This window comes from Lingula anatina, chromosome 6, assembly GCF_051362555.1.
Source record: "Lingula anatina isolate TDL-2025a chromosome 6, LinAna3.0, whole genome shotgun sequence".
Taxonomy (NCBI): domain Eukaryota; kingdom Metazoa; phylum Brachiopoda; class Lingulata; order Lingulida; family Lingulidae; genus Lingula; species Lingula anatina.
In genome coordinates this window covers 19019223-19044217 of record NC_141772.1, presented here as the reverse complement: position 1 = coordinate 19044217, position 24995 = coordinate 19019223, and the positions used below count along the sequence as shown (strand labels likewise).

General features: G+C 36.9%; 1 protein-coding gene and 1 non-coding gene across 2 annotated transcripts; one reads left to right on the top strand and one right to left on the bottom strand.

Moving 5' to 3' along the window:
- Nucleotides 1-341: 341 nt before the first annotated feature.
- Nucleotides 342-6108, top strand: LOC106178401 (uncharacterized). The gene is made up of 3 exons (XR_015334985.1): nt 342-605; nt 2279-2483; nt 3648-6108. It is a non-coding gene; the product is annotated as an uncharacterized LOC106178401 (transcript).
- Nucleotides 6109-7370: 1262 nt separating this feature from the next.
- LOC106178400 (OTU domain-containing protein 5) lies at nt 7371-15057 on the bottom strand. The gene is made up of 10 exons (XM_013561551.2): nt 14464-15057; nt 13625-13718; nt 13319-13383; nt 12420-12576; nt 11768-11916; nt 11433-11495; nt 10980-11111; nt 10236-10452; nt 9822-9965; nt 7371-9534 (listed from the first exon to the last, which is right to left on the bottom strand). Exons 1-10 carry the CDS (start codon nt 14905-14907, stop codon nt 9398-9400), a joined length of 1602 nt encoding a protein of 533 aa, XP_013417005.1. The 5' UTR covers nt 14908-15057; the 3' UTR covers nt 7371-9397.
- Between the last annotated feature and the right edge of the window lie 9938 nt (nt 15058-24995).

Here is a 24995-nt window from a genome sequence, read left to right as displayed (position 1 = left end):
AAGAAATAGGTTACTGCTACTTCTCAGTGCCTAACATCCGCAAACATTCTCTCTCCTGTTGCGTCCACGCTGAACAGGCTCAGTGATCGACAACCTATTCAGATTCGTAAAAATTCTCGTCACGACCTCGGTTTTAGGTTACTCCTTGGTCTCACGTGACCTTGCCAAGACGGGATTGTGTAAATCCCACGTTCATTCCCTTTTCCAAAAGGCTTAATTTACTATCGTAATAATGTGTAATATATGATATTTTAGATACTTTGCATATATCGTTGAATGACTATTGAATAATGAATCTCATAAACCGTGGAACATTGGAAGGGCGCTGTTAACAATACGTCTCACGTGACGTCATTTTGCAGACCACCATATTCAATATTTCAAGGTACCACCGTACAACCTGGAGGAAGTCGAACTATGTTCAAAGCATAGCACAAGAAATCGCGTTACTGTTGGAAAAAGGACGTTCACAGCACTGAATAAAAATCTTACTGGCTGAAATCCATGGAGTTCACATCTCTAGGCTAGGTTATTCGTTTTGAGGGAATGTAGTCATTCTTGACGTCGCACTACACACTGTACAACAATGGAGAAATTCAGCAGAGGTATGAAAAGATTATTCTTTAATGACCCCGCCAAAAAACTAGTGACCAACTAGTGTATGCTAAAATTTATTACAGAAATTCTGCCCTTAGTGTAATGTGCACTGAATTGAATGGTACACGTCACCTAGGTGTGTAAAGTAAGGTCGGTCTCTGTGCTCGATTTAATCTATTTGAACAGACGTAAACGGTACGTAAGGCAGGTGTTTTCAGTCCGAATACCTGCCGATTAACCAAGCGTATTGTATTGTCTGCCCGCCAACATAATGGCGGAGTTCACGTAGGCCTAGTACCTACCTGGAATGATTCATCCTGTGTGGTAAAATGCAAACGTTCCATATGATCTGACTGTCGCACTAAACCTCAGTTATCGATCGATCAGTTTTATGAAATAGATACAACATTCCAGTTATTTTACAATGGTTGATCACCACAGCGATTTGAGAGCAGGTGGGGTACACATAGGGGCCTAGGCCTATTATTTTTTCTACTATAATAATGCTTGACTTTATATTTGGTAAATAAAAAGCGTATGAATAAATAGTGACATAATTTTTAGCTATCCGATTTAGATAGTCCTCTCCACATTATTCTTGAGATAACCCCGCAGATAAAACAATATGTCAGGGTGGTCGGTGAACGAGGTATCCACTCAACGTCATAGGCTACTTCCCGCTGATCACTCTTTCCTGAAATTGTCATGTAGCACACACATCATCAAATGAACACTAAGCAGGCCCGTAGCCGGGGGGGGGGGGGGGGGGGGGGGGGGGTTCGGGGGGTTCGAAAGAACCACCCTTTTTGCTGGGAAAAGGTCCACTCTGGGTAAAATTTGATATATGTACTTGAGGAATTTATGGTAAAAGGTCCACTTTTTCAGAAAACGAACCCCCCCCCTCTCTGAAATTGCTGGCTACGGGCCTGCTAAGTCTGGCTAATTGACTATTTCGTGGACACCATTTGGATTTAAACAGTTTTTTTAAGCATTTTTGAGACACACCCTGGCTCTCTGTCAGTATAATTACCCATAATGCTGCATGATGATCAGAAATACCAGTATATTAAATCACTACATTTGGAATATCAAAAGTGCAACTTTAACAAAAAAAAAAAAAAAAAAAAAAAAAAAAAACATTTATCAGAACATATAACTTGTTACTATATATAACTAGTATATATGTTGAAACTTTTAAAAAATCTCTGGTCACCCACTGGATTTCACCCTTTGTCTGGCGGTCACAGATACATTGACGCCCAAACGTGCTCGACTGCACTGTAAATAACTCGTGATTGAAGGTGCCACGCCCACTTGTCATCTAACACCCTTGTCAACTGATGAACACGTTCTGCATTTTAAATAAAATGCACAGCAGTATCACAAAAGTTTGCCAATGCGAAGCAAACCTTCAAAGAACTTTGTTTTCATTTTAAGAAGATCATTATTCTGTGCTGATGCGAAAAAAAAAATTGGAGGGGCAGTACTTTTGCTGATGGCATTGAATTATCATCAGTCACTCTTTCAACACAAATACTCTGGGTTATTTTTCTTTTTTGCTCAACATCTACAACTAAAAGACATGAATTACTGCTAAAATACTGGGTTGTTCTATCGTGCTAACGTACTACCTACACTACTGAGTATTTATTGATTTATATTATATTGCATTGTATTGTAGGTCATCAAAACATTGCCCATTGTCGTACCAGCTGATCTTTCTGATGTGTTGAGAGGCATGAGGAGCAAAAAGGGAAGTAAAAAACCGGTTACTCGTGTGACACTTTTTACAACAGTTTGCGAAACATGCGCCACGCGCAAAGGATAATATGATATATCATCGGTCCAGTTTGGTGGATTAAGTGGATCAATAAGGAAGTATATCGGTAAATATGGGTCGTATTTGTCGTGTACCCTCTACCAGGGCGAGTGATAGATTTTTTACAGATATTCACAGATATGTCTCTAGCTAGATAGATGGTCGTTTAAAGCTCAACCCATGTAATCAGCCTTGAGATTTCTCAACAGGGTGAGTTGAGCTTTAAATGACCATCTATCTAGCTAGATACATATCTTTGAATATCTGTAAAAAATCTATCACTCGCCCTGGTAGAGGGTATTTGTCGTGGGTATTTACTTTGTTTTTAACGGCACCTATTAATGTTAGGGGAAAGTAGGGACCTACAGGCGTATGTGCATTCCGAACAATTTTATCAGTAAGCACCCAGACCCGCATGAAAACGAAGTAGATACTCCAGCGCAGTAGACTACTGCAATCATACTGCAAACATGCTTCAAATCTGCTTCGATGTGGGAGCTAATTAGCATATTTGAAACATGCTTCTATCATGCTGCTAATCTACTGCATTAATGCTCCTCCTCTGTACAACCCTATGTAATTTTTGAAGTAGAATTGCAGTAGGCTATACTGCATTTCTACTGCAAATATGCTCCACACCACTACTGCGTTAATGCTTCTTTGCTACTTCGATACTACTGCATTTTCGTGCGGGGATTGATGTAAAAAACAAAATAATTAGACAAATTATTAAGACATGTTTGTAAGGGTTTGCATTTCAGGCAAGCGTTCAGGCCAAAAAATCGGACAAGTTTAACATTACACAAAATATGAAGTAGACCCTATCGAGGCTTCACTGGTCCTAGACCAGTATTGGATTATGGTCCTTTCATATTTATGGCAGCACAGATCAGAGTCGAGTCTCGATATGAAAACTAGGTCAACCAGACTATCTTTGGCATTTTTAGGCTTGTAAATTCTACAAATTGTCAATTTAGCTAATGAATATGCAAGCATGAGAATTTATTATATCGTATGCTTTATGTTTATAATTATTATTTTTATTGAAGATTCCAGTAATGACCGAGAAGTCTTTTGATGAACGCCACGCTAGAATCTTTATAAAAATTCCCAATTTTATGAAATTACAAATTGTTTCGAACATGTATTTGTTTGGTACCATTGCCTCGCTTTTGCTTTCACCACAACTGAAAATACTATAAATGAATACATTGTACATTATTAATTCCAGGCACTGCAAAAAGATGATGCTGGGTTCCTTCTTGGAGGCAATAATGAGACTGAAGTTTTTCGTTTAACGTCAGGAAGTGGTCAGTTATACAGGGCTGCTGTTGGAAACCTTTGGAGAAGCCCAAAAGCGTCTCTATCGGCATTACGTGACGCCAAACGAGACTAGAAAACTTGCGAGAATCCGCGTGAGGCGAGACTAACAACAAAGGAGAAACTGTATGCGGCCGGAACACGGAAAACTATGGGAATAGGAATACGTGCTGTTGAGCAAAAGATTGTAATTCTACGGAACGTTAGAGAAAAAAACCCTGAAGAACAGTCATTGATCAGTTTGGTCGACTCTCATTTGTTGCCACGCCGCTCTCGCTTGATAAAAAAGAGGTTAAATTGATACATACATAATAAAGACATCAATAATTTGTACCTCTTTTGATATTCTATTCTTGGTTTCTTTTGTTTGATTACCAGGTGTGAGAGATGACTCAAGGGCGCAACACAGTGTTTGTAGTGGGCGTGGTCGCCGGAATTTGCTGTTTGATTTTACTTGTCTTTGTATCAGAAACGATTCCACCAATCCGAATGCTGAATCCAACACTAAAGAAACAATATTATAATGGGACCAAACCTAAGGTCATTTTATTTTGGACCAAATTTTTCGGATTAAATCACTGGGGGTATGACCCCATGGGAACTGTGCCGTTCGAACGTTTAAAAGACTGTCCAGTAGTTTGCGAAATGACGGATCAAAGATCTCGCTTAAAAGAGGCTGATGTCATTGCGTTCCATGCTTTAGAATTGGGAGACAGGCCCCAGGTTAAACTTCCAAACCAGAGGTGGCTTCTGAATATGATGGAAAGCCCTTGCTATTATGGTTTGAAACACCTAAAAAATTGGAAAGGAGCTTTTAACTGGACGATGACGTATAGGGCAGATTCTGATTTTATAGCAAATTATAATGAGGTGAAACCAATAACAACACCAAGGAAAAGAAACTATTCCGCTATTATGAGTCTAAAAAGTAAGAAAGTGGCTTGGTTTGTAAGTAATTGTAACACTCCAGGAAAGAGAGAGAAGTATGTGAAGGAACTACAACGATACATACCTGTAGACATATATGGCGCCTGCGGTCCAATGAAGTGCCCCGCCCATACGCCATGTGAAAAACATATCTATGAAACTTATAAATTCTATCTCTCATTTGAGAATAGTCTGGCGAATTATTACCTCACAGAGAAGTATTTTAAGACTCTAAAACACGACATTGTAAGTGTTGTCCGAAGTGGGGCCAACTACTCATTTTATGGTATAAAACCTGACTGGTTTATAGACGCAAGGAAGTTCAAAACACCGAAGGATCTTGCTAATTTTTTAATAGAAATAGACAAAGATGATAGCAGATACGTCCGATATTTGCGCAGTAAGGAGAACGTCACGTCCGTCGACGAATATTATGAATGGTGCAATGTCTGTAAGAGAATTAATGATGTTAACGATCCGAAGACATGTTATGATGATATTCTACAATGGTGGCGACAGAATCCATGTATCCCCCCGTAGGTCTTGTGCTTTTTTCCCTAAATTTTCTACTTATAGCTATATGCAAGTACGTACGCAGTATATGCATGAAGGCAAATGCCATACGTGTTACTTTACCAGTTCTTATTGGAACAAAATAGAAGGGTGGAGTCTGACTATTATTGTACGCCTTAGAAGCGTTCCATGCAGGCCAAAAACGCAAAGTTGCCTAGATTTAATCTGCTGTTCGAGTTAATCAGTTTTAGTCGAGCCCTTTTGTTAAACGGGACTCTAAAGCTTAAAAGTTAGGCTTAGTTAACTTCAATACCAGATTTTTAATTTTATTTTTATACAAGATAATTGTGCCATTGTAGTCGAGCCCTTTCGTTAAACGGGGCTCTAAAGCTTAAAAGTTAGGCTTAGTTAACTTAAATACCAGATTTTTTATTTTATATTTATTCAAGATAATTGTGCCATTGTATACAGTAATCACCATTTTAGAACATTAGATAAAATTTACTTTTTTAAGGACGTGCCTTTATCCTTGAATCAAATACTTAATTATATATATTTTTTATTTTATTGTTTGTGCATTTTAATTTAATTAGCATAAATTACACACACACACACACACACACTAGTACATGTAGAACATCAGGCAGCAGAATTAAGACGGCATCAGTGAGGTATATTGTGGATTTAGCTGAGAAACTTTCGTATTCGCATAACAAATCTTTTTGCTAAAGCATTTAGTTTTTTACCAGCCACGTTCATTATTTCAATTTCATCGCAGATCTTAAAAATGTATTTTGATATCTCTTTTAGAAGATAGCAGATTTCAGTTTTGTTATTATAGAACAGTCAACCTTAAGTTGCATTATTGTCATTTTTATATATATTATTTGTATTTTCATTATTATTGAAAGTGAAATTTATAAGCGAAAAGACTTCAAAGTCAAGCCTTTATAATTTCATAATTAATGAATCATTGGCGGCTGTAAGCCAATCAGCGCGCTATATTTCTCACGCTTCACTGGCTGTCTTTTTCGTTTCGGGACAAACGTTCGCGAGATCATGTTACGCGCCGCATGAACGAAAAGAAGATAATTCTAAAAATATATTTTGAAAAGATGGCAGTTGGAATACTGCAACTCTGACAGGCGATATCCCGAACGTTTGGAGGGTGGTATAAACTTCTTTCCTTTTCCAAGACCTCCCCCCAAAAGTGCAGAAAAATGTAGGAGACGGATTAAAGTAAGCGGTCGTCTTTTGGCGCTTCTCACAAATGACAATTACGATCTTTTTTGTGCGCAGAGAGGTAAGTTTACGGTGCTAAAAGGATTGTGGTTGTGTTTCTGTTTACTTTTCAAAACTCCAAAAAATGTTAATAGTAAGACCGACTTAGTTCCACTTTTATTTTTATCTTGCAACTTTATAACCAAAATGTTTAAAGAAACATGCTATAGATACGACAGAGTGATAACGACCGAGGCGCTGCCGATGTCGTTATTTATCACTTCTGAGGTTTATAAATATCATCTTGACCTCATAGTCAATAATTGTATATTATTTTTATTTGTGGATAAGAATTTTCGACAATGTATCGGTTTGCCCCTTTGTTTGTGGTCAAATATTTGGCCGTTGATGGAGGTCACAATTTCAGATTTTGGTTTAAAAAAATTCCTGTAGATTTGATAATTGCATGGCCTAGTCTGAACACTATTAATTTTCACCAGAGACATTAGTCTGGAAGGTGTCCCTCGAAATCTTCTCAATCCATCTCCATAACTGCCAGAGCAATTCATGTTTATAGATTTTGTTTAAAAAGTCTTAAACAATAAACATTGAAGTCCGTTAGCCAATTTTCTTAAGTCAGTAGAAAGCGCGACTGTTTGTCCTTGCGAAACAATAACCGCTATTGCCGGTGTGACAGGAATAGAAGTATGGGGTCTCACATGACTAGCACGGGTTACAGATAATCGGAAGTATTGGGAACAGTATATCAGCCGAACACCGGCTTAACGTTAACAAAATTATGGACAACTGAAAATTAACTACCATTCCTGTCACAACCGAATGAAACGGTCTTTGTCACATTTCTGTCGTTGTGGGAATACTGCAGTACGGGACCGAATGTGGACTTGCGCCAAATATTTATTTCTTGGGTCAACCGTCTCAATTTATTTTTTCAATGAAGAGAAAACAAATCTTCAAAGTAAGTTCAATTTATTGGCAGATGTGCTATGTTTACCACTAAGAAGCATAATCTGAAACATATTCTCTCAATAATTGCTCCACATACCATTGACGCATAACAATAAAAACGTACCTTGCACAACAAAAATATTGCAATAAAAGGGAATAATGGGAGGTATAAATAAATAATCAACCCAAACCATTACAGTGCCTTGTACACAACAAACATTTCACGAACCTGACAAAACGGAGCTCTCTTTAAACATCTATCAGGTTTTGGTTAACTGGGTGTAGACTCTCAATAAATACTCTGAATTAAGAAATGAAATTCTAATTTTAAAAATATCTAGTTGAAATAATTTGTCATTTTATAATTAGTTACAAAAATTGGATTCTAATTGAGCAGCCTTTGGAACAGACCTTTTAAACTGAGGGAGTTATGATAAATTTCTTGATAACTTCAATAATTATTACAAAATTTGAAATATGAATCACATCATCATGGTTTTGTTTTTTTCAGGCCAATTTATACTATAATTTATTACAATAATTACTGTCACCAACATATCAAACATTTTTGCCAATATACATTCCAATGCAAAATTACAACATATCCAAGCACCATTTCTGTATCTGCAAACACATATGCCAATACTTATCATAACCTTCCAAAGACAATTTCATTTTCTTAACAACATTTCAGCACCACAATATTGGATCTATGCTTATCTATTGTTCTTCAGCTAAAAAAAAAAAGTGGTCCACATAAGTTAAGTATCTGCCTAAAACTTTGGCCACATTGGCCTTGCCCTTTTGTCCTAAAACAGGCACCACATTTCATAAAAAAAATACTACTGTTTTTCCCATTCACAAATATTTCTATTCAAAATCCAGCAACTTTTTAAAGGTTCTTTTCTGCAAGCAAAGTAGGGGTGTCACCATTGACAGGATATTCTTATATATGTGACAAGTTTCCAAATGCACTTTTTTCCATCAACTAATCACTTGCTATCTAATTTGTTCAGAGGGGGAGGGGGTCAGCAAACCTTTGTATATCTTAGCAGTTTTAAGTATTTACCTACAACAACAAAGCAAAGCAAATATGATGTGGTTTAAATGACATGTGAGAAGTAACATGAAAAGTCACTAGCACAAAAACCATCAATCAAACATCATCGCTGAGTGTGTCCCAATTACTCAAGTACATAATAAATAAACTAATAGAGCAGTGAAGATGTGCCTTACATACCCTTACAAAATAGTCCTCCTCTACTGGTTTATATCTGATGAGCAGAGTGAGGAAAAAGTTTTCCTTGTGCCCCATTCCCCCCACAGTGAATTCTAGGATATGGCAGTGTTCACCCTCCACCACCCCTGACCAAATGGTGCCAACACAAGACAACTCAAATATCTTGCATGGAAGCTCATTAGTATGCCCTACTTCACAGAAATGGAAGGACACAAGTAAATGTACACTCTCAATGACATACCACACTTTAATCATAGGAATTTTTTTTCATCCTAAAAACTCAGTCAAGCATCTACTATCGAATTCCATACAAACACCGGCATCAGAAAGATACCACAGTGGCTTATGGCACTGGGCAAGTCTTAACCAACTACTGACGGGGATTGCATATATCTGTGTTATATGAAATGGTATAATGCCACAATTCCTCATCACAATGTGAAGAACACGGACACAAAATGATCACACAGCAGATAGACCAGCCCAGCTTACTGCTAACACTGGAACAATTCTCAACTTACTGTCCCATCAAAATCAGGGATATGTTAACCCTCCATTTTCTTCATCAAAAATGAAAAAAAAAAAATTAGATTTCATTTGCTGCATATATTACGATAGCCTTTAAACACTGAAATATGCCATTGGGGTAGTCATAAACTAAAAAGAGTTTGTCTTTATTGTAAATGAGAGTGGTCTTTAAACCTTAACAATGCGTCCCACTTTTAGAAGCATTACTGATCAGTGTAAAATAGAAACCCTATATATCAACCTATGCTGCCCTGCAGTGTGTGTTAGCTGTTTCCGCTGGATGAGGATTGTTTACTTGTGCCAGCAGCGTTCTTCCTCAGACTGTCCAGATATTCTTGTTGCGACTGGGCCATCACTTGAGCCAAAATGTCATCATCATCAGTGACCCAGTCTGAAAGGTCTGGAAAGTGAAAGTGAAAGTCAAAAACAACAGAACATACACACATTTAGAGCATTAGTAATTTTGAAGATACCAAATGTAAAGGACAAAAAAAAAAAAAAAAAATTGAATATTAGAAAGTTCAACTTTGGAAATAAATGGTCTGGTCTTTTAGTAATTTCATACTGATCTTTTTTTTTTTAATGAACATTTAAGTATATATTGAACCATAATTCTATCAATTATTATTTTTTGTTTCAATTGGGAGAATAAAAATACAAGTGAACCAGTAATCTCAATATGCTTACTAAATGCATTTGGTGGAAGTTGATTCATAATGGAAGCTGTTTCAGAAAAAGAGGCCACACCCCCACAGGCCCCAGGAGGTGAGGGGCTTCGGTTCAGCACTCCACTGGACCCAGGCTTTGGGGACCCAGCACATGCACCTTGGTCTAAAATTAAAAAAGAACCTACAGCACTCTCATTAGAATAACAGCATGTCCATCAAGATTCCTGAATCTAAACAAAAAAATCAATTTTTTTTTCTTGGTGTCCTCTATCAGAGATCTTGGTTCTGTATATAGAGACGAGGGAATAGAGCTGCACCCTTTACTAATCCTAATTCAGTAAACAGGATTAGAATTTAAAGCCAAAGCAAAATATTCCTTTACGGCTCAAGTAGCTGAAGTTTAGAAAAACAAAGGAATATTTTGGTTCCATACCATTCTGTACAGGTAGCTTGGGTGGCGGGGGTGACGGCAGAGCTTCAGAAGTGTCCATCCTATTCGGACTGTTCTGTCCAGAGTTATTAGCGCTACGGTTTCTTGGTGACCGCACAGCGTGAGTGGTGACATTGACAGGTGACAGCCCCTCCCTCCAGGTGAAGGACTGTCCATCTGCCATAGAACTGCTGCTACAGGTAGCACTGGCACTTTTAGACTGAAAGAAACAAGACTTCATATCAATTTATATTACAATCCACATGATACACCTAGCTGATTAAGGTAAAAAAAAACAACTAAACAGAGTCATATGAGTGTAACCAGACCTATAAAACATTAGATTTCATATTATGAAGCATGACCAGAAGTCCGTTTTAACAAGTTGACTGACGTGATCATAGTGAGACGGTGTTAGTTTCTTATCTATTTTGAAACAACTTGCCTTTTTTAATATTACACAAAATATCAGCCTTAAGACTTTCATATGGAACAATTTTGTTATCATAGATAATATCGCAAATAATTTAAAAAAAATAGAAATATAAAAAGCAGTCACTTTAAATACATTCAAATACAAGTCTTCAATGGACCAGTAAATGACAATTAAATCAAAGATACTGTTTAACGATAAGTAACTTCTTAAAACATGTCCATTCTGAATTACATCTAACAAAACCTGTACAAGCATTTTGAGATTAGGTAAAGCACTATAACAGAATGAAGTAAAAAGTTAATTTATCATACTGATGCTTGTCCTTTTGCTCTTTTCTCATTCTCGCGGAGCCATTGTAAGTAGGACTCGCGAGCCACTTGCTCCTCCATGGTCTCCTGGGTGAGCTCCCAGTCTGTTTCTCGCATTTTATCGTCTAACATAGTCTGAAACGAAGATGACAAATAAATTCAGTGAATAAAAACATGGTTTCTTAATGGGGTTAAATCTGATTTTCACGTTTTTGGCTAAATTATAAACAGCCATGTCCCAGAGACAAAAAAAATATGTATATGTTTAGATACTTTATTATCATCACTTAAGGGAAGATGAAAAAACCTTAGTCTAACACCTGTAGTTATCAGCACCATTTGGAAAGAAAAAAATTTAAATTGCACTTCTTATCTATGGACAATTTACTCAATCATGGTGTCATTCTGCTCTTTTGACTATGACAAAATGAGCACCAGCAATGAAAGTGCACTGACCTGCTCTATGTGGAAGTCTTCAGACTGCTTTATTGCATTATTCATAAGGTTTTTATCTGCAGACTGAAATATAAAAATACTCAACTTATACACCTCCCATCTGTCAATGAATAAAATGCAAAAAAAAAAAAAAAATGATAAAATGAATATTTGCCATGAGTAAACTTTATCGGTTTTAAAAAGAAAGAAAAATTCCTGGGTGAATGGCAGAAGTCAAGTTGATGGGGCATCAAGAGGAAAGTTTCTAAGATGAGACTGAATTCATTTTCACGAAGTATATTATGGCAGCTGAAAATAATTCCTCTGCTTTTGAATTACAAACAGTTCACACTTACCCCCGGTTGAAACCCTGGGAGCCCTAGGCCTACTCCCACTGTGGCTTTATATGGGTCAACCACAGAGTTATAGTGCGAGTTGTTATGGTAACTTAGCCGTACTGGTTCGTTTTCTGTTTTGTATGCACCGTGGAACGTGTTGATTGGTTCTGAAAAATGGATCTTTTCATTGGTGAAAAAAGATTATATATATATATATATATATATATATATATATATATATATATATATATATATATATATACACTAATAATAAAATTAATGAACCAAAAGCTAAGCAGGATTTCCTGGGTAACACTGTTGACAAATTCACAGAATGGATACAGTTGGGGGAGGTGTTGTGGATTTATGGGCCCAAAGGAGGCAATAAGAAATAGGAGAATGTGAGAGATTGGGTGCTTTGGACTGAACCTGGAATTGGAACACTTGGATTTGTGCTGAAAAAAAAAAAAAAAAGCAGAATTTGATAATGTTCTTTGAATAAAAAAATTAAAAACAATAATTATCCTTTTCAATTCAACTAATAATAAACAAAGTTTCACTGGTTATGTCCAAGCAAAAATGATAAAATTCCACATGAATATTTTGTCAAATAACTGGTGCAATCTAAAATTGCTCTTACAAGATCAATCAAATAATTTTTGCCACTCACTTGTTGTGTACTTGTAAACTTCTATAGGCCTATTGTATAACTCGGACATTGCCTGCATTTCTACATGGTTACCATGGCAACTATCTAGTCTTTTGCGGTTAAGATAAGTTGTAAAATCCTCCGTGACATAATTAGAAAAATAGTCTGCATTTTTCATCTGAAAATTAAGTTCAGTGTTTAAATAAAACCCGTTTACGTGTTAAAATTTTTTATATAATTAAGGAATCGGGCAAAAGGCAAAGGCTTCCAGACATTCAGAGACCACTTCACATTACTACATTAGTAATTAACAAGCAACAGCAAATGTGACTGGCTGTCTTAGGGACCTTTCAGACCTAACTCCATGGGGACTCTTGCTGCAATCAATCAAATTAACAGACTAGCATGTCTCCTCTTGGTTCCAAAGTACTCATATAATCACCAACTTCTCTGTAATCTCAATGCCAGGAGGAGGCATGTTAGTCTTTTAATGTGACTGTTTCAGAGAGAATCCCTGTGGATTTAGTCCACAAAAACTAGGTCGACGTAACTCATTGTTAATGGTCCCTTAAACATAGAGTCAAATAATAGTTTACTTGGGTCTCCATAGGTGGGCTAGTAACTGTGGTGAGGAAAACATTTACACCCCATTTCCATAGATTAGATCAACCTACTTTAGATCGACCTAACTCCCTGGGGTTCACGCTAAATAGCTGTCAGCCGGGCAGACACGAAAGTTAATTATCCCTTACAGCTTTTAGTAGGCGGGACGGACATTTAAGTCGGATTATCTGAAAGCAATCTAGTGAGACTCCCCGCGGGGATAGATTGATCTAAAATCTATGGGAATAGAGCCTAAGGTTCTGCTTAAGGGTTACAATGGACATACATATTCCACTATTTTGTCTTAAGGGTCTTACCATGTAGTCTATACATTGCTTTCTTACTAATGAATGCATCTCCTGGTCGCCATACACTTGGTCAGCTGAAAAAAATAATAATAAAATAAAAATCAGTGAGCAATAAGAGAAAAATAAAATCTGAAACCAGAAATTTCCTCTACTAATCTTATACAGGGATGTATTTGGGATAGAATGCTATAATGCTAAAAATAAAAGATTAATTCTATGAAAGGTTCTGAGTACTGTTTCAAAATAGTCCAAATTTCCAATAAAATCAACCTTTTCTGTGCAAATGTTCATAAATAATATGTACGCGTTACTTACAAACAGCTCGAAATAAACAAGCTCCATCTTCCTTCATCTTTTTGATAGCAAAGTGTCGCTTCTTCTGCAGTGCAGCCTCAAACCACTGTTCTAACTGAGAAAGAGAAAGATGTAAATATAAGGCAATATTTATCAATTCTAGACATCTAGCCATACAATATCCACATGCAAGGGTCTGAAAAATCTAATAAAACGTGCATTTTATCCTTTATCTCATTTAGGGGTTTTTCCCACGATTAGGAGTACAGACATACAGGTCATCCAATTACCACCTGTAATTTCTTTTAAAATTTCAGGAAGTCCAAGTATGCCTAAAGCCATCACATTTCCCAAAAATCCATAACCTGTCCAGCCGTCTTTGAAACTATAGGCCATCCAGTGATGCTGGTGGCCGTCCAAATGATGGCTAGACGGTTTGCTGGGAAAACCCTTGATCTCATTTATAATATCATTTTCTATTGTCAAACACATGATTATGAAGCCTGATTAATGAAAAGGGAAAAACCAGGTTGCCCTTCTAGAGCAGACCACAGCCAGCAATTTTAAAGAATAGGTCCTTTTTGGGAAAAAGTGAACCTTATACTATGAAACCTATGCATACCTAGATCAAATTTACATGGAGCATGCCTTTTCTTGGCTACATGCCTTTCTAAGAGACGACCAGACAAACAGTTCATCATGTACAGAAATATGTAACATATCACACATATGGGCAGTATACAAAAACTGAACTGCAAATTATCTGAATTCCTAACTAAACCTGTAATTTACAGCTACTTGTATGGGTTTGATTTTATAATAATAACATAAATATTTCAACACTCCCACTTCAGGTGTACCTCTTCTAGATTTTCCCGACATTTGGGTGTGGTATATTCATCTTCACTATTATATCCTTCATTTAACTCTTCATTATCAGCAGTATTTTGTGAGCTACAGCTAGGATGTGACGAGAGCCCTGTCGCCTCTCTGTGCGGCCGAGACTCGCTCCTTTGCTTTCTACTTCTGTGACTGTGGGTGGGAGATCTGTGACGCCTTTTATTATGACTAGAGCTCCCTTCTCGGGATTCAAACTCTTCAAACGTCCCTCCTGGGTCGTGGGTTGTTAATTTACTGTCTCTAGAGCTAGTATGAGTCCATCTAGGGGGTGAATTTCGGGCCCTTCCTGCCCTTTGCTCGCTAACAGTTGTTGAGCTGTGACCGTGAATATGACTTTGTGAATGTTCACCCGATTCTTGTTCATTCTTCTCCTTTGCTTGCTTCTTTTTGGGCAAGATTGTCATTCTGTGATGCTTGAGATATTAATTTGTGCAGACGAGTAAACAATTTAAGAGCTTACAAACAGGTATTCGAGATATTTTTCACCCAAGTTTCTCTCTCTTGGATTTTCTGGTAAGATGGCGACAGTGGTGACGTCACAGTCTCATAGCGAATGTAGCGCCCTCTCCAAACATTGAATCAGCTGGCACACACAACAACTAAACTAATCAATAACCATATTCCATTCCGTTAAGCACTTTCCTGCGCATGACATAAAAACCTTTTGCAGGAATTTAAGAGGCTTATTGGAAATGGTTAGCCAAGCTTCTTTGCAAAAATCTAGTATGATTCATAAAACAAAAGATCTTAATTACCTCCGCCAAGGAGGTTATGTTTTCACCCTCTTTGTTTGTTGTTTGTTTGTCTGTCATCATCATAACTCAAAAAGTTATGGACCAATTTTTATGGAATTTTCAGGAACTGTCAGAAGTGGGCCAGGGAACAGATGATGAGTTTTTGGTGGTGATCCGGATCCATAATCAATCAATAATCAAAAATATCGAAAATTTAGGGGTGAAACATTGGATGGAGACTTTTCTGCCTTGGTGGAGGTCTGCGCTCTCTGAGTGCTTTTCTAGTCTGTGTATGTAATCTACCGGTATGTAGGCCCCTACTGTTTTGTAGTCTAGAGGCTGGGTGGGTGGGGTTCGCTTTGAGGGGTTTGCGCGCTGGTTAAGGGTGAAGGATAATTATAAACTAGAAAAACAAACTAAACAATCGAATCAGTCAAAGCATTTGAGAGAACTTATAAAATGTTTTCCTATAAAATCTTAATTACTCTCTCCCTAGAAGAAGTACGTTATATTGTTTTATTCCCAGTGATGCCCCTATTAGCGCCCTTGGCCTTGATATTTTTATTTTCCGGTTTTTTATTGTGCCCCAATCAACCACTTAGCTAAATCCTGGACCTTGCCATTTCCTGGGAAAAAGGGACAACAACAAAAAATATCACAAATAAAGGCGTGCAAGGACTTGCTAAATGTATTAAGGGCCTAATGCTTGTTCAGCCTTCCGAACGGTCCTCATCAGTCGCATCCAGCTGGAGTGTTTCAAGTAGAAAACAATGCGTTTAGGAGGAGTTCAGTGATTACAAATTAAAAGTTTTTTCTTTCTTTAATTTCTTTCTTTTCTTTTCTGGTAGTGGTGGGCATATTAAAATAGTAAAATATCAAAACGAATATATAAAGAAAAAATGCGTTTTTGAATTCAAATATTACTGTGTGAACTACAAAAGTTACTAAAATATTTGTATGGGAAACGCGTTGAAAGATCAAAGAAAGATCAAAGGTCGTAAACCATTGTTTACGTGCCTACAGTTTGTATTGTTATCAACATCTCGCAATTTCTGTTGGGAATACACAAACAAGAGTACGTAACATGTCAGCTTCATCATGACAAAATATATTTTATTTATTTCTCACAAAAAGAAAAAGAACAATGATCAGAGTGACTTTAAGTCATTATTCTTTTATCTCCGTAGAAAAGTGATGCTGGGGATTCCTCATTTTCGTGGTAAAAATGCTCGCACCCATTAATAAACTCTTCATTACTTATCATCCCATTTCCATCTCTGTCCGTTGCATTGAATGAGACAACGAACGAAGCCGGATCGTTCCGAAAAATAACAAGAAATACCGAATATTCATTAATGGAAATCGCGCCACTGCAGTCTTCATCTATGATGTGGAACCATTCCTCACACCAGTCAAGCCCAGTGTCTTCCATGGTGTAATCCTGTACATATTGCGAGAGGATATGTCGACGAAGTCCTTGATTTGGAATGTGCTCTTGAAATGAGTAAACTCGTTACACCAGTAAGTCACCCATATGCTTTCCATAAATCCTTTCACTGCTTTAACTCTCCACGAAGGTAATTTGGCACCTCTTTCGGCCGTTAAATCAACGAACTCGTGATGGTCCACTTCTCCGTCATCATTTGCGTCATATGCCTTAAAGAAATGCCAAAATTTTTTTCTCTAATACGAGCTAGGTGCAGCGGCTTTTTCAGTAATCTAAAAAAAGGGGAGAAAAAGAAACAATGAAGTAGAATAAAATTAGATAATATAAAAAGGAACAATATAAAATGAAATTGAATAGAAAGTAATAATAATGATAATAAGAAAGATAATGGAAAACATTGTGCACAGCGTGCGGTATCCGTGTTGTAGGCTCTACATACTTTCCAGCACCCCTCTGCAGTCTCGTCCATGTAGACATGGCATTCAGTCACTTTTGGCTTTACATTTAATTTAATATTCTTCCATACTGTCAAAGTTATGAAAAAAATTCGAAAATAAAGAACAAAAACAAAATGCACTCAAAGTTGTGCAGCTAATTTCCATAGTTTTCGTTAGGTTTTTTTTTTTTTTTTAAACATCTTTATTCTCAAGAGGGTTAAATATTGATACAGTATAAATAAAGGTGGCAATTCGCCTAGGCATTATATGCTCACCATTGGAATTTAATAATAATAATAATAATAATAATAATAATAATAATAATAATAATAATAATAATATTCAAGGAAAGGCAGTGACGAGAACATGAGTGGCATTAGAGGGGAGTGAGGGACAGGGCATGGGGGGGGGGGGAGGTAATTATGAGGGGAGGGGCAATAGGCCATCAGGAGTGAGTGGTAGGCGCCAGAACAGAAATGGAGGAAGATTCAGACATTTTTAATTAAGAAATCAGACACTATTTCAAAAATTTTGTCGTTTTGTCCAGATGTTAGTGTTTTATGGCCATGTAGGAAGAGGGATATCTTATCTAGTTGGGTTCTGAAATATGAGTAAGTTACACCAAGTGTATCTTCAACAGATTCGTAGAGATCGCGATATTTCCTCAGTTTCAGTGGGCATTGAAAGAAAAAATGTCGAATGGTTTCGGGTTTCCCACATAAACAGTTGGGAGAAGCCATAGCTGTCCAGTTGTGGTCATATAGTTGGGCTCTAAATAACAAATCGACCCGGGCCTTATTTAGGATTTTTTCATTTTGTCTCGGAAGCTTCAGATGGGTGGTGGACATTGTTGCTGGGAAGGTTTCATTTCTAAGGTTATATTTGAGGGAGGATGCAGAAGGAAGATTTTTTTGAGTGGTATTTAGTTCATCCCAGCTTGTCATCAAAAAATGTTCAGGACCTTTGTATGTAAATTTAGAGGGAATAATGTAGTCTCTTTTAGATGTTGTTCGTAGGGGTAGCATGGATTTATTTCTAAACGGGATGAAATAGGTAGAGACATAGGAAGGTGCTAGTTGATTGTGGATATTAAACATAATTTTTTTCGCGTGGTTTCTTCGACGTTCCTCTAGTGAAACCCAGTTCAGCTGTTTCAGTACTTTACAGCGATTTGAGCCAGGAAGGGCCCCCAGTATATTAAGGCCAGCTTGATACTGGAGGGAGGATAGCCTTGATAGGTTATGTAGAGACGCAGAGCTATAGAGAACATCACAATAATCAAGCAAAGGAGAAATGTACGCATTATAAAGTATGTTAAGATGCTTAGATCGTAGAGTTTTAGAAAGCGATTTTAAAGGATTTAGTGCACTTTGCGCCTTGCTTAAAGTATATATAACAATATGCTCGGAACAGTCAAGTTTATGATCAAGAATAAACCCAAGGTGTTTGTGGTATTTTTCCTGTGATATAGCCGTGTTGCATAGAAGAAGTGGACTGTACTTTTCTACATTTTCTTTTTTCGTAGTAAAAATCACTTCATTGCACTTTTTTGGTTTAAAAAATAATTTCCACTTCACTGACCATGCTTCAAGGTATGAAATGTCAGACTGGAGAATATCATGAGCTTTCCTGTTCTCCGGGGTAGACGGGAAAAAGATCGAAGTATCATCAGCATATATAAAGCAGTGCGAGATAAGACCGTCAGGTAGGTCGTTTATATACAGAAGAAATAGAAGCGGGCCGAGTATACTTCCTTGCGGAACACTGGTATTGATGAAGTTTGTCTCTGAGACCTTTGAAAGGGTACCGTTTATGCGTACTCTGATTTTCCTATTGCTCAGATAAGAGGCCAAGAGAGAGTGCAGTTTACCTCTAAAACCATAGGATATAAGTTTCAGCAATAGGAGACTGTGAGGTACGCTGTCAAATGCAGCAGCAAAATCGAGGAAAATACCTCTAGTATCAAGACCATTTCTGAAATTGTCCCTAATCAGAATATCAATCGATAGCAATTGATATTCTGTGCTGTGTCCACTCAGGAAACCCGATTCGTTAGGTAATTTCCATAAAAAGCGTGTATTCCATTTAATCAAATGCACGTGATCCTTTGTTTATGTTTTATGTTTGTTTCTTGCAGTACTGTCAAAAATGGAAGAACAATTTAGAAGTGGTGTCTTAAATTTGATACAGATAGGTGATCTGTTTTACTAGATACAGGGTTCAAGCATTATTCACACCATTTGCCGTTCGTTCTCTGTCCCTTAGAAGTGCCGAAAGGGTTATTCGAAAGAAGCGTTTGGAATATTATAGATGAAATTGACAGTGGACATTAAGAGAAAAGGCGATCAAAATCCTCACCGCCGAGTGGTCCGGTCGTACTTCTCACAAATAAATCAACTACTGTGCCTTTAATCGTTCATTTCAAATTGAATATTAAATACTTACTTGGTCGGCATACGCATAGTACTCGTTTCTCACTAGAATGACAAGCGCAGCCGTGAAAAAGAACAAGAAGGGTGAACCCAGCGGGGTTGGCATCATGCTTTTATAGCGTCGTTCAGTCTTCAGCTGGAAGCACTATGCAAATGATATTGGTATGAATATTCTTCCCGATATACACGCTCTCTTATTATTCCGAGATCACCCTGTGTTTATTATAGGACTGGTTGTGCCTTTTCTTTGCCCAGCATAGTTTCAACAATTCAATATTGGCAAGGGCGTACGAAATGAGTTTTAAAAAGGCTTCAAAACCCGGGGTACATGAAGAATTTATGCAACTTTTTATTACACCATGATTATATTTCGTCGAAAACAGTGTAAAAAAACGAATAATTATTTCAACCAGCATGAAAAACATCATTTTGAAAAGCCAAAAGAATATGTCAAAACATGATGATGGTATCAACAGTGAAAAGAGCAGTTGTGTTTAAATGCCGGTATAATGTTGTGAACAAGCTTTTTATTATAATTGCTTGCGCGAGGAGTTGGAAATAAAGCGAGTGAATACGTGTTTTGTGCCTCATCTGCTGTTGGTATAAAAACTAGTGTGGTTTTGGTGGAATTACTAGTTAAAGGGATACTAACTCTTCATATGAGATCTATATTTCACAATAAAGACATTGTGAATAACTCATAGAAATATAATATATTCTGTTTTACCACAAAAACGGCAGTTTGATATCTGAGCTTGTCTTTAGACCACGTGACCTCCATTGATGGCTATACTCTGTTAAAAATCTCTTAAGAGATTTTAACAAAAAACCAAACTTTAAAAAAAAAACCAGGGACTAACTTTGAATGTAAAAATGGATTCATTAACCATTGGTAAGTATGGGAAAATTGTTGTTTATTCCTGGAAAATTCATTTTTTGGCCAAAACGAAGAGTTATTATCCCTTTAATTATAAAACTACAATAAACCCCGCGCATTAACAAAAATTACCATACTGAAGAACGAATGAATGTAGGCCTACGTTTCGGAAGATTACCAACAGCATAGCTAAGTTAGTTTTATTTTAATTTATTTATTTATTATAATTATTTTTTTTTTAACCACAAATCCGCCACTGGGTCTTTCCTGTAATTGCAAAAATAATTATGAACAGTTCGATCAGGAGATATATCCCTAAATCATGCACCTATTTTATTGCATTTTAAGGCCGTATTTTACGTTACATTCGTATGACACTCGATAAAACTCGCATTAACAGAACAAATGTTCACTCTTCACAAATTGATAGCTGGCGATATGTGCAAAACGTCCCGAGTCCCGAGCGACCTTCATGCCAAACCTGTAACAAGGGCACGGTCAAGGACGAGATACTGGTATACTTCACTGTGGAATGCAATAAGGATATACGATCAGCTTTTTTTCACCAATTCTAATTTCCTCAAAATAACTGGCATCGACCTCTTCTCCCGCCAAGAGAAATTTAAAGTAGGCCTACTCTTTACCCGGCAAAATAATTTTTTCCAACTCATATATCATTGTTCGACTTGTCCCTGCCATTGGATTAGATTTTTCTATTTTTTAGATTAAAATCAAATAATTTAGTACTAAATGACTGACCAGTCTTCTTGTAGATATAAAAAGGAACTACATGCATCAACGCCAGGGCAGCGGGCTTTTTATTTTAGGAGTATCGTAGTTTCTGTGGTCTGAATTAAGAGAGTTAAGTAGCTTTGCAGGATATGTAGCCATGGAAAGCATGTAGCTTTGGAACACGTCCACAGTCTTTTTTGAGTGCGTGTACAGAGATGCACAAAACCACGTTTGCTGGTAAATGAGTTCTTCTATACAAAGAGTATAGTCATCACAGTGGAAACACCAACCCCAAACCAAAGCTTATGTTAGAGTACATGTGTATAGTACCAGCTTTTCAAAAGGTCGGCTGACGAAGCCCTCCTTATATACAGTACATAAGTGTCATAAGTGTCACAAAAATAAATTATTTGTTGAATGTTTTGCCGGTTTATTACCTGTATATGGAATAGAAAAACATTTAATTATAAGTTTGAATAACTCATGTTCTTTTGGTTTAAATCCCCGAGAAAGTAGCCCACCCTCCCCGAGAGAGAGAGAGAGAGAGAGAGAGAGAGATGCTATCCCATATCTCTATGAGGTAAAGGAGTTTCAACAGAAGTGAGGTGCTCAGTTATTTTGTTTTGACTGGAAAAGTTTTGCCCCCACCTAGCATTTCCATCATGGCGGTTAAACAGGAAGCTTGGATTTATGTCTTTGGATTGGTTATTAACTTCTCTTTTTACATATAAATATATGTTTCAAATAATGTTAAATCTTTGAAAAAACACATATGAATCCCAGTGCTTCTTAATTTAAAGTCACAAGGTTTTTAGTTCACCTAGGCTCCACCAATTACTTTTCCTGTTATCTCACTACACATCTCCCTTTGAGTCAAGGTGTGTAAGAGACTTCTATAATTAAGGGGTACTTGCTTCCCTACTGTAATTATATTTTTTTACTTTGGTATGTTAGGTGGCAAGCTTGTATGTTTCAGTTCATTTTATAAAAGAAGCTTTGCCTTGGTGGTTACAAAAGAATAGAACTCTGTTAAGGTTTATTCATTACTTTAAAGTAAATATTTCATCTTGCAATGGCGAAAGAGAAATTCTCTCAAAATTGATAATGATTCTGACATGCATATCTAAGCACTTAAATCAAGTTTTTTTTTCTATTAAAGATATGGGTGAAGGCTGCATTGAATATATGAATTATGATCAGGCTGGGAAGAATTCAAAAATATCAATGAAAAAAGGTCAGTGTGTCTGAGGTAAGTTACTTTTGCCGTAATGCCTACAATGCATGAAACATTCACTAACAACAGAACGCTTTTTAACATTTTTTAACCAATTTCAAACTACAACAACCTTGGGCATTTTCCTTTTTGGCGACTGGCCTCTCTGAAATGCCTTTGTGTCCTGTCAGAAGAGTGGGAACCAGGGCAGATTTAAATAAATTTGATATCTAATTTCTTGTAATAAGTACAATTTCTTTCAATTTCGTGGGATTATGAGCCTGTGATCATGAATCTTGATTTTCTTTCAAATTTAGTTGTAAATTGTACATTTATGAGGTTAACATTATTTCAGTCAAGTCATAACAACAATGACACATTAAACTTCATTGCATAATTCCATAATGTCTACGTGGATATTACTAGTTCATAATGCTATTATTATGTTGTTTTTTTAACATACAGGTTTTCCTTTTTTTCTGAGTGGCATGACATAAGCAGGGCAGAAGACAAGGCCATGAAAAAAATCTCACTATAGTTGTCCTTTTTGGAAAAGAAATACTGGATACTGGCCTTGCCAACAGAGACTGCTTGAAATAATATTAAATTTATAGTGCTCCTTTCATGACATTTTAAATGATTCTCAGTCACCTCACAGACTATATACATTTCAAAAGTGGACAAACATTTTATGTCACTGTCATGTGGAAAAAAATCCAAAATCTATGTCTACCTGATTGCCAGTAAAATTCGGACTGATCCAGTGAAATTTCTTAAGCCCCCGTCACACTTATTCGGAATCAGCAGGAATCAAACAGAACCAGCCGGAATGACTAAATTTAAAAATTCGTACTACATTCGAGAAGAAATTTCAAATTGACCTAAATTCTTGTAAGAATGCCGTTGGAATACTCAGGATGCGCTTGAATCCGCCTGGAATGATTCGTGCACATTTCGGCTGTATTAGCTCTCAAATGCAGCTCAAATGTAGTTGGAAAATTAAGAATATCAATAATACTGTCAGAATGCACTCAGAGTATTTAGAATACACTTAGAATGCCGTACGAGTGTAGTTCGATTGCTGGCTGAAATAGGATCGAGATGCATTCGAGTTGCATTCTGGCTCATTCTAGCAGGATTTGAAGTGTCTTGCCATTTCGGTTCTCCCTCGAATGTGATCAGAATGTTTCAAATTCTGTCGGAATGCCGTGAGAATATCTAGAATGCTGTCATAGTGCAGTTATAATACTATTCAAATGCCATTCGATGATTTTCCACTTGAAATGTACTTCGAAAGTTTTTAACATGTGCAAAACATTCGGGCCAGCCACAAGAATAGGTAAAAATATTCGGAATGCACTCGGAATGTTTAGAATGTTCTTCGAATATCCAGTAACGCACAAAGAATTGTCTTTCCGATGGCATTCTTGCTCATTCCGCCTCTACTGACCCAGTTATTTTTTTCAACTGTAACATGTACTCCAATTCAGTTTATAAATGTTCAGACTAACACCCCATTTCCATAGATTTTTAGTTCGATCTATCCCTGTGGGGAGTCTCACTAGATTACTGTCAGCTTGGCCGGCTTAAGCGTCTGTCCCGCCTACTAATAGCTATAAGGGGGTAATTAACTATGGTGCCCGCTCGGCTGACTGCAATTTAGCGTGAACCCCCAGGGAGTTAGGTCGATCTAAATCTTAATCTTTAGATCGATCTAAATCTCTGGGAAAGCACCTTAAGTGTTGTCTTGTTCTTTAATGACCTTTTGAAAATCATTATTGCTCCAAGCTTTTCCAGTACAGATCTTAAAATGATGAAACCCTTCAAATAAAAATAAGGCTACCTGATGTCGATATTTCAATCTGCAATGTACAGGAAAACGTGGTGGTCTAAATGTTTTGGGTCACATTTAGAAGTAAACTACTTTTAAAATGATTTGAAATATCAAATCCAAGCCCAGAAACGGACCGAGCAACGAGCAAGTAATAATTGGACTCTTTTAAAGGAAAATTCGATTGGGCGGGGGAAATCATGGACAGTATATTGCAAAGGACACGTTGTTTTAAAAGATCTCAAACTAGAATTCTCATTTTTACTGTTTTTGCCGCTGAATTTTGTTTCGAAGATTCAAGAACTCTATCTGATATAATCTTAGGGTGCGAAGTATTGATGCACGAACTGGGATTTATGTAGTGCAGTTGGTACTTTACGTTACATGTTCACCTCTCATTTCGCTTATTCAGAACACTCTTTATGGAGGCATTTTTAGATTCCAACCCATCAACCATCTTTTATAAACTTAAAGTTCAATTTTTGTGTCACCCTCGTATTTAACATGGGCACTATAGTGGATTTCAATAGGAACTTGGTAAAAATAATTACAAATTAAGAGCTGAAAATTGGTTTACAGATTTTAATTTTCCTCGTAGATATGGATAGGAAATCCCCCAGTAATTAGGTAACATTGCTGTTAATGCGTGCATAGGCGTGTCGCATTGACTGCGTATTTAGTTTTGCTGATCAATAAATCGGGTTAAATCAGCGATAGTGTGTTGTCTGAGTGAATTAACACACCCAGGAAATACATAGGATATTGTCTCTGTTATGATTTATCTTTTCA

What these genes read in the sequence shown, in the direction of transcription:
- LOC106178400 (XM_013561551.2), bottom strand. Translation starts at nt 14,907, where the DNA reads ATGACAATCTTGCCCAAAAAGAAGCAAGCAAAGGAGAAGAATGAACAA. An exon ending in GAGCAAAAGGACAAGCATCA is followed by an intron (nt 10,453 to 10,979) that starts GTATGATAAATT and finishes TGTTTCTTTCAG; the next exon opens with TCTAAAAGTGCCAGTGCTAC. An exon ending in ACTTCCACCAAATGCATTTA is followed by an intron (nt 9,535 to 9,821) that starts GTAAGCATATTG and finishes TTCACTTTCCAG; the next exon opens with ACCTTTCAGACTGGGTCACT.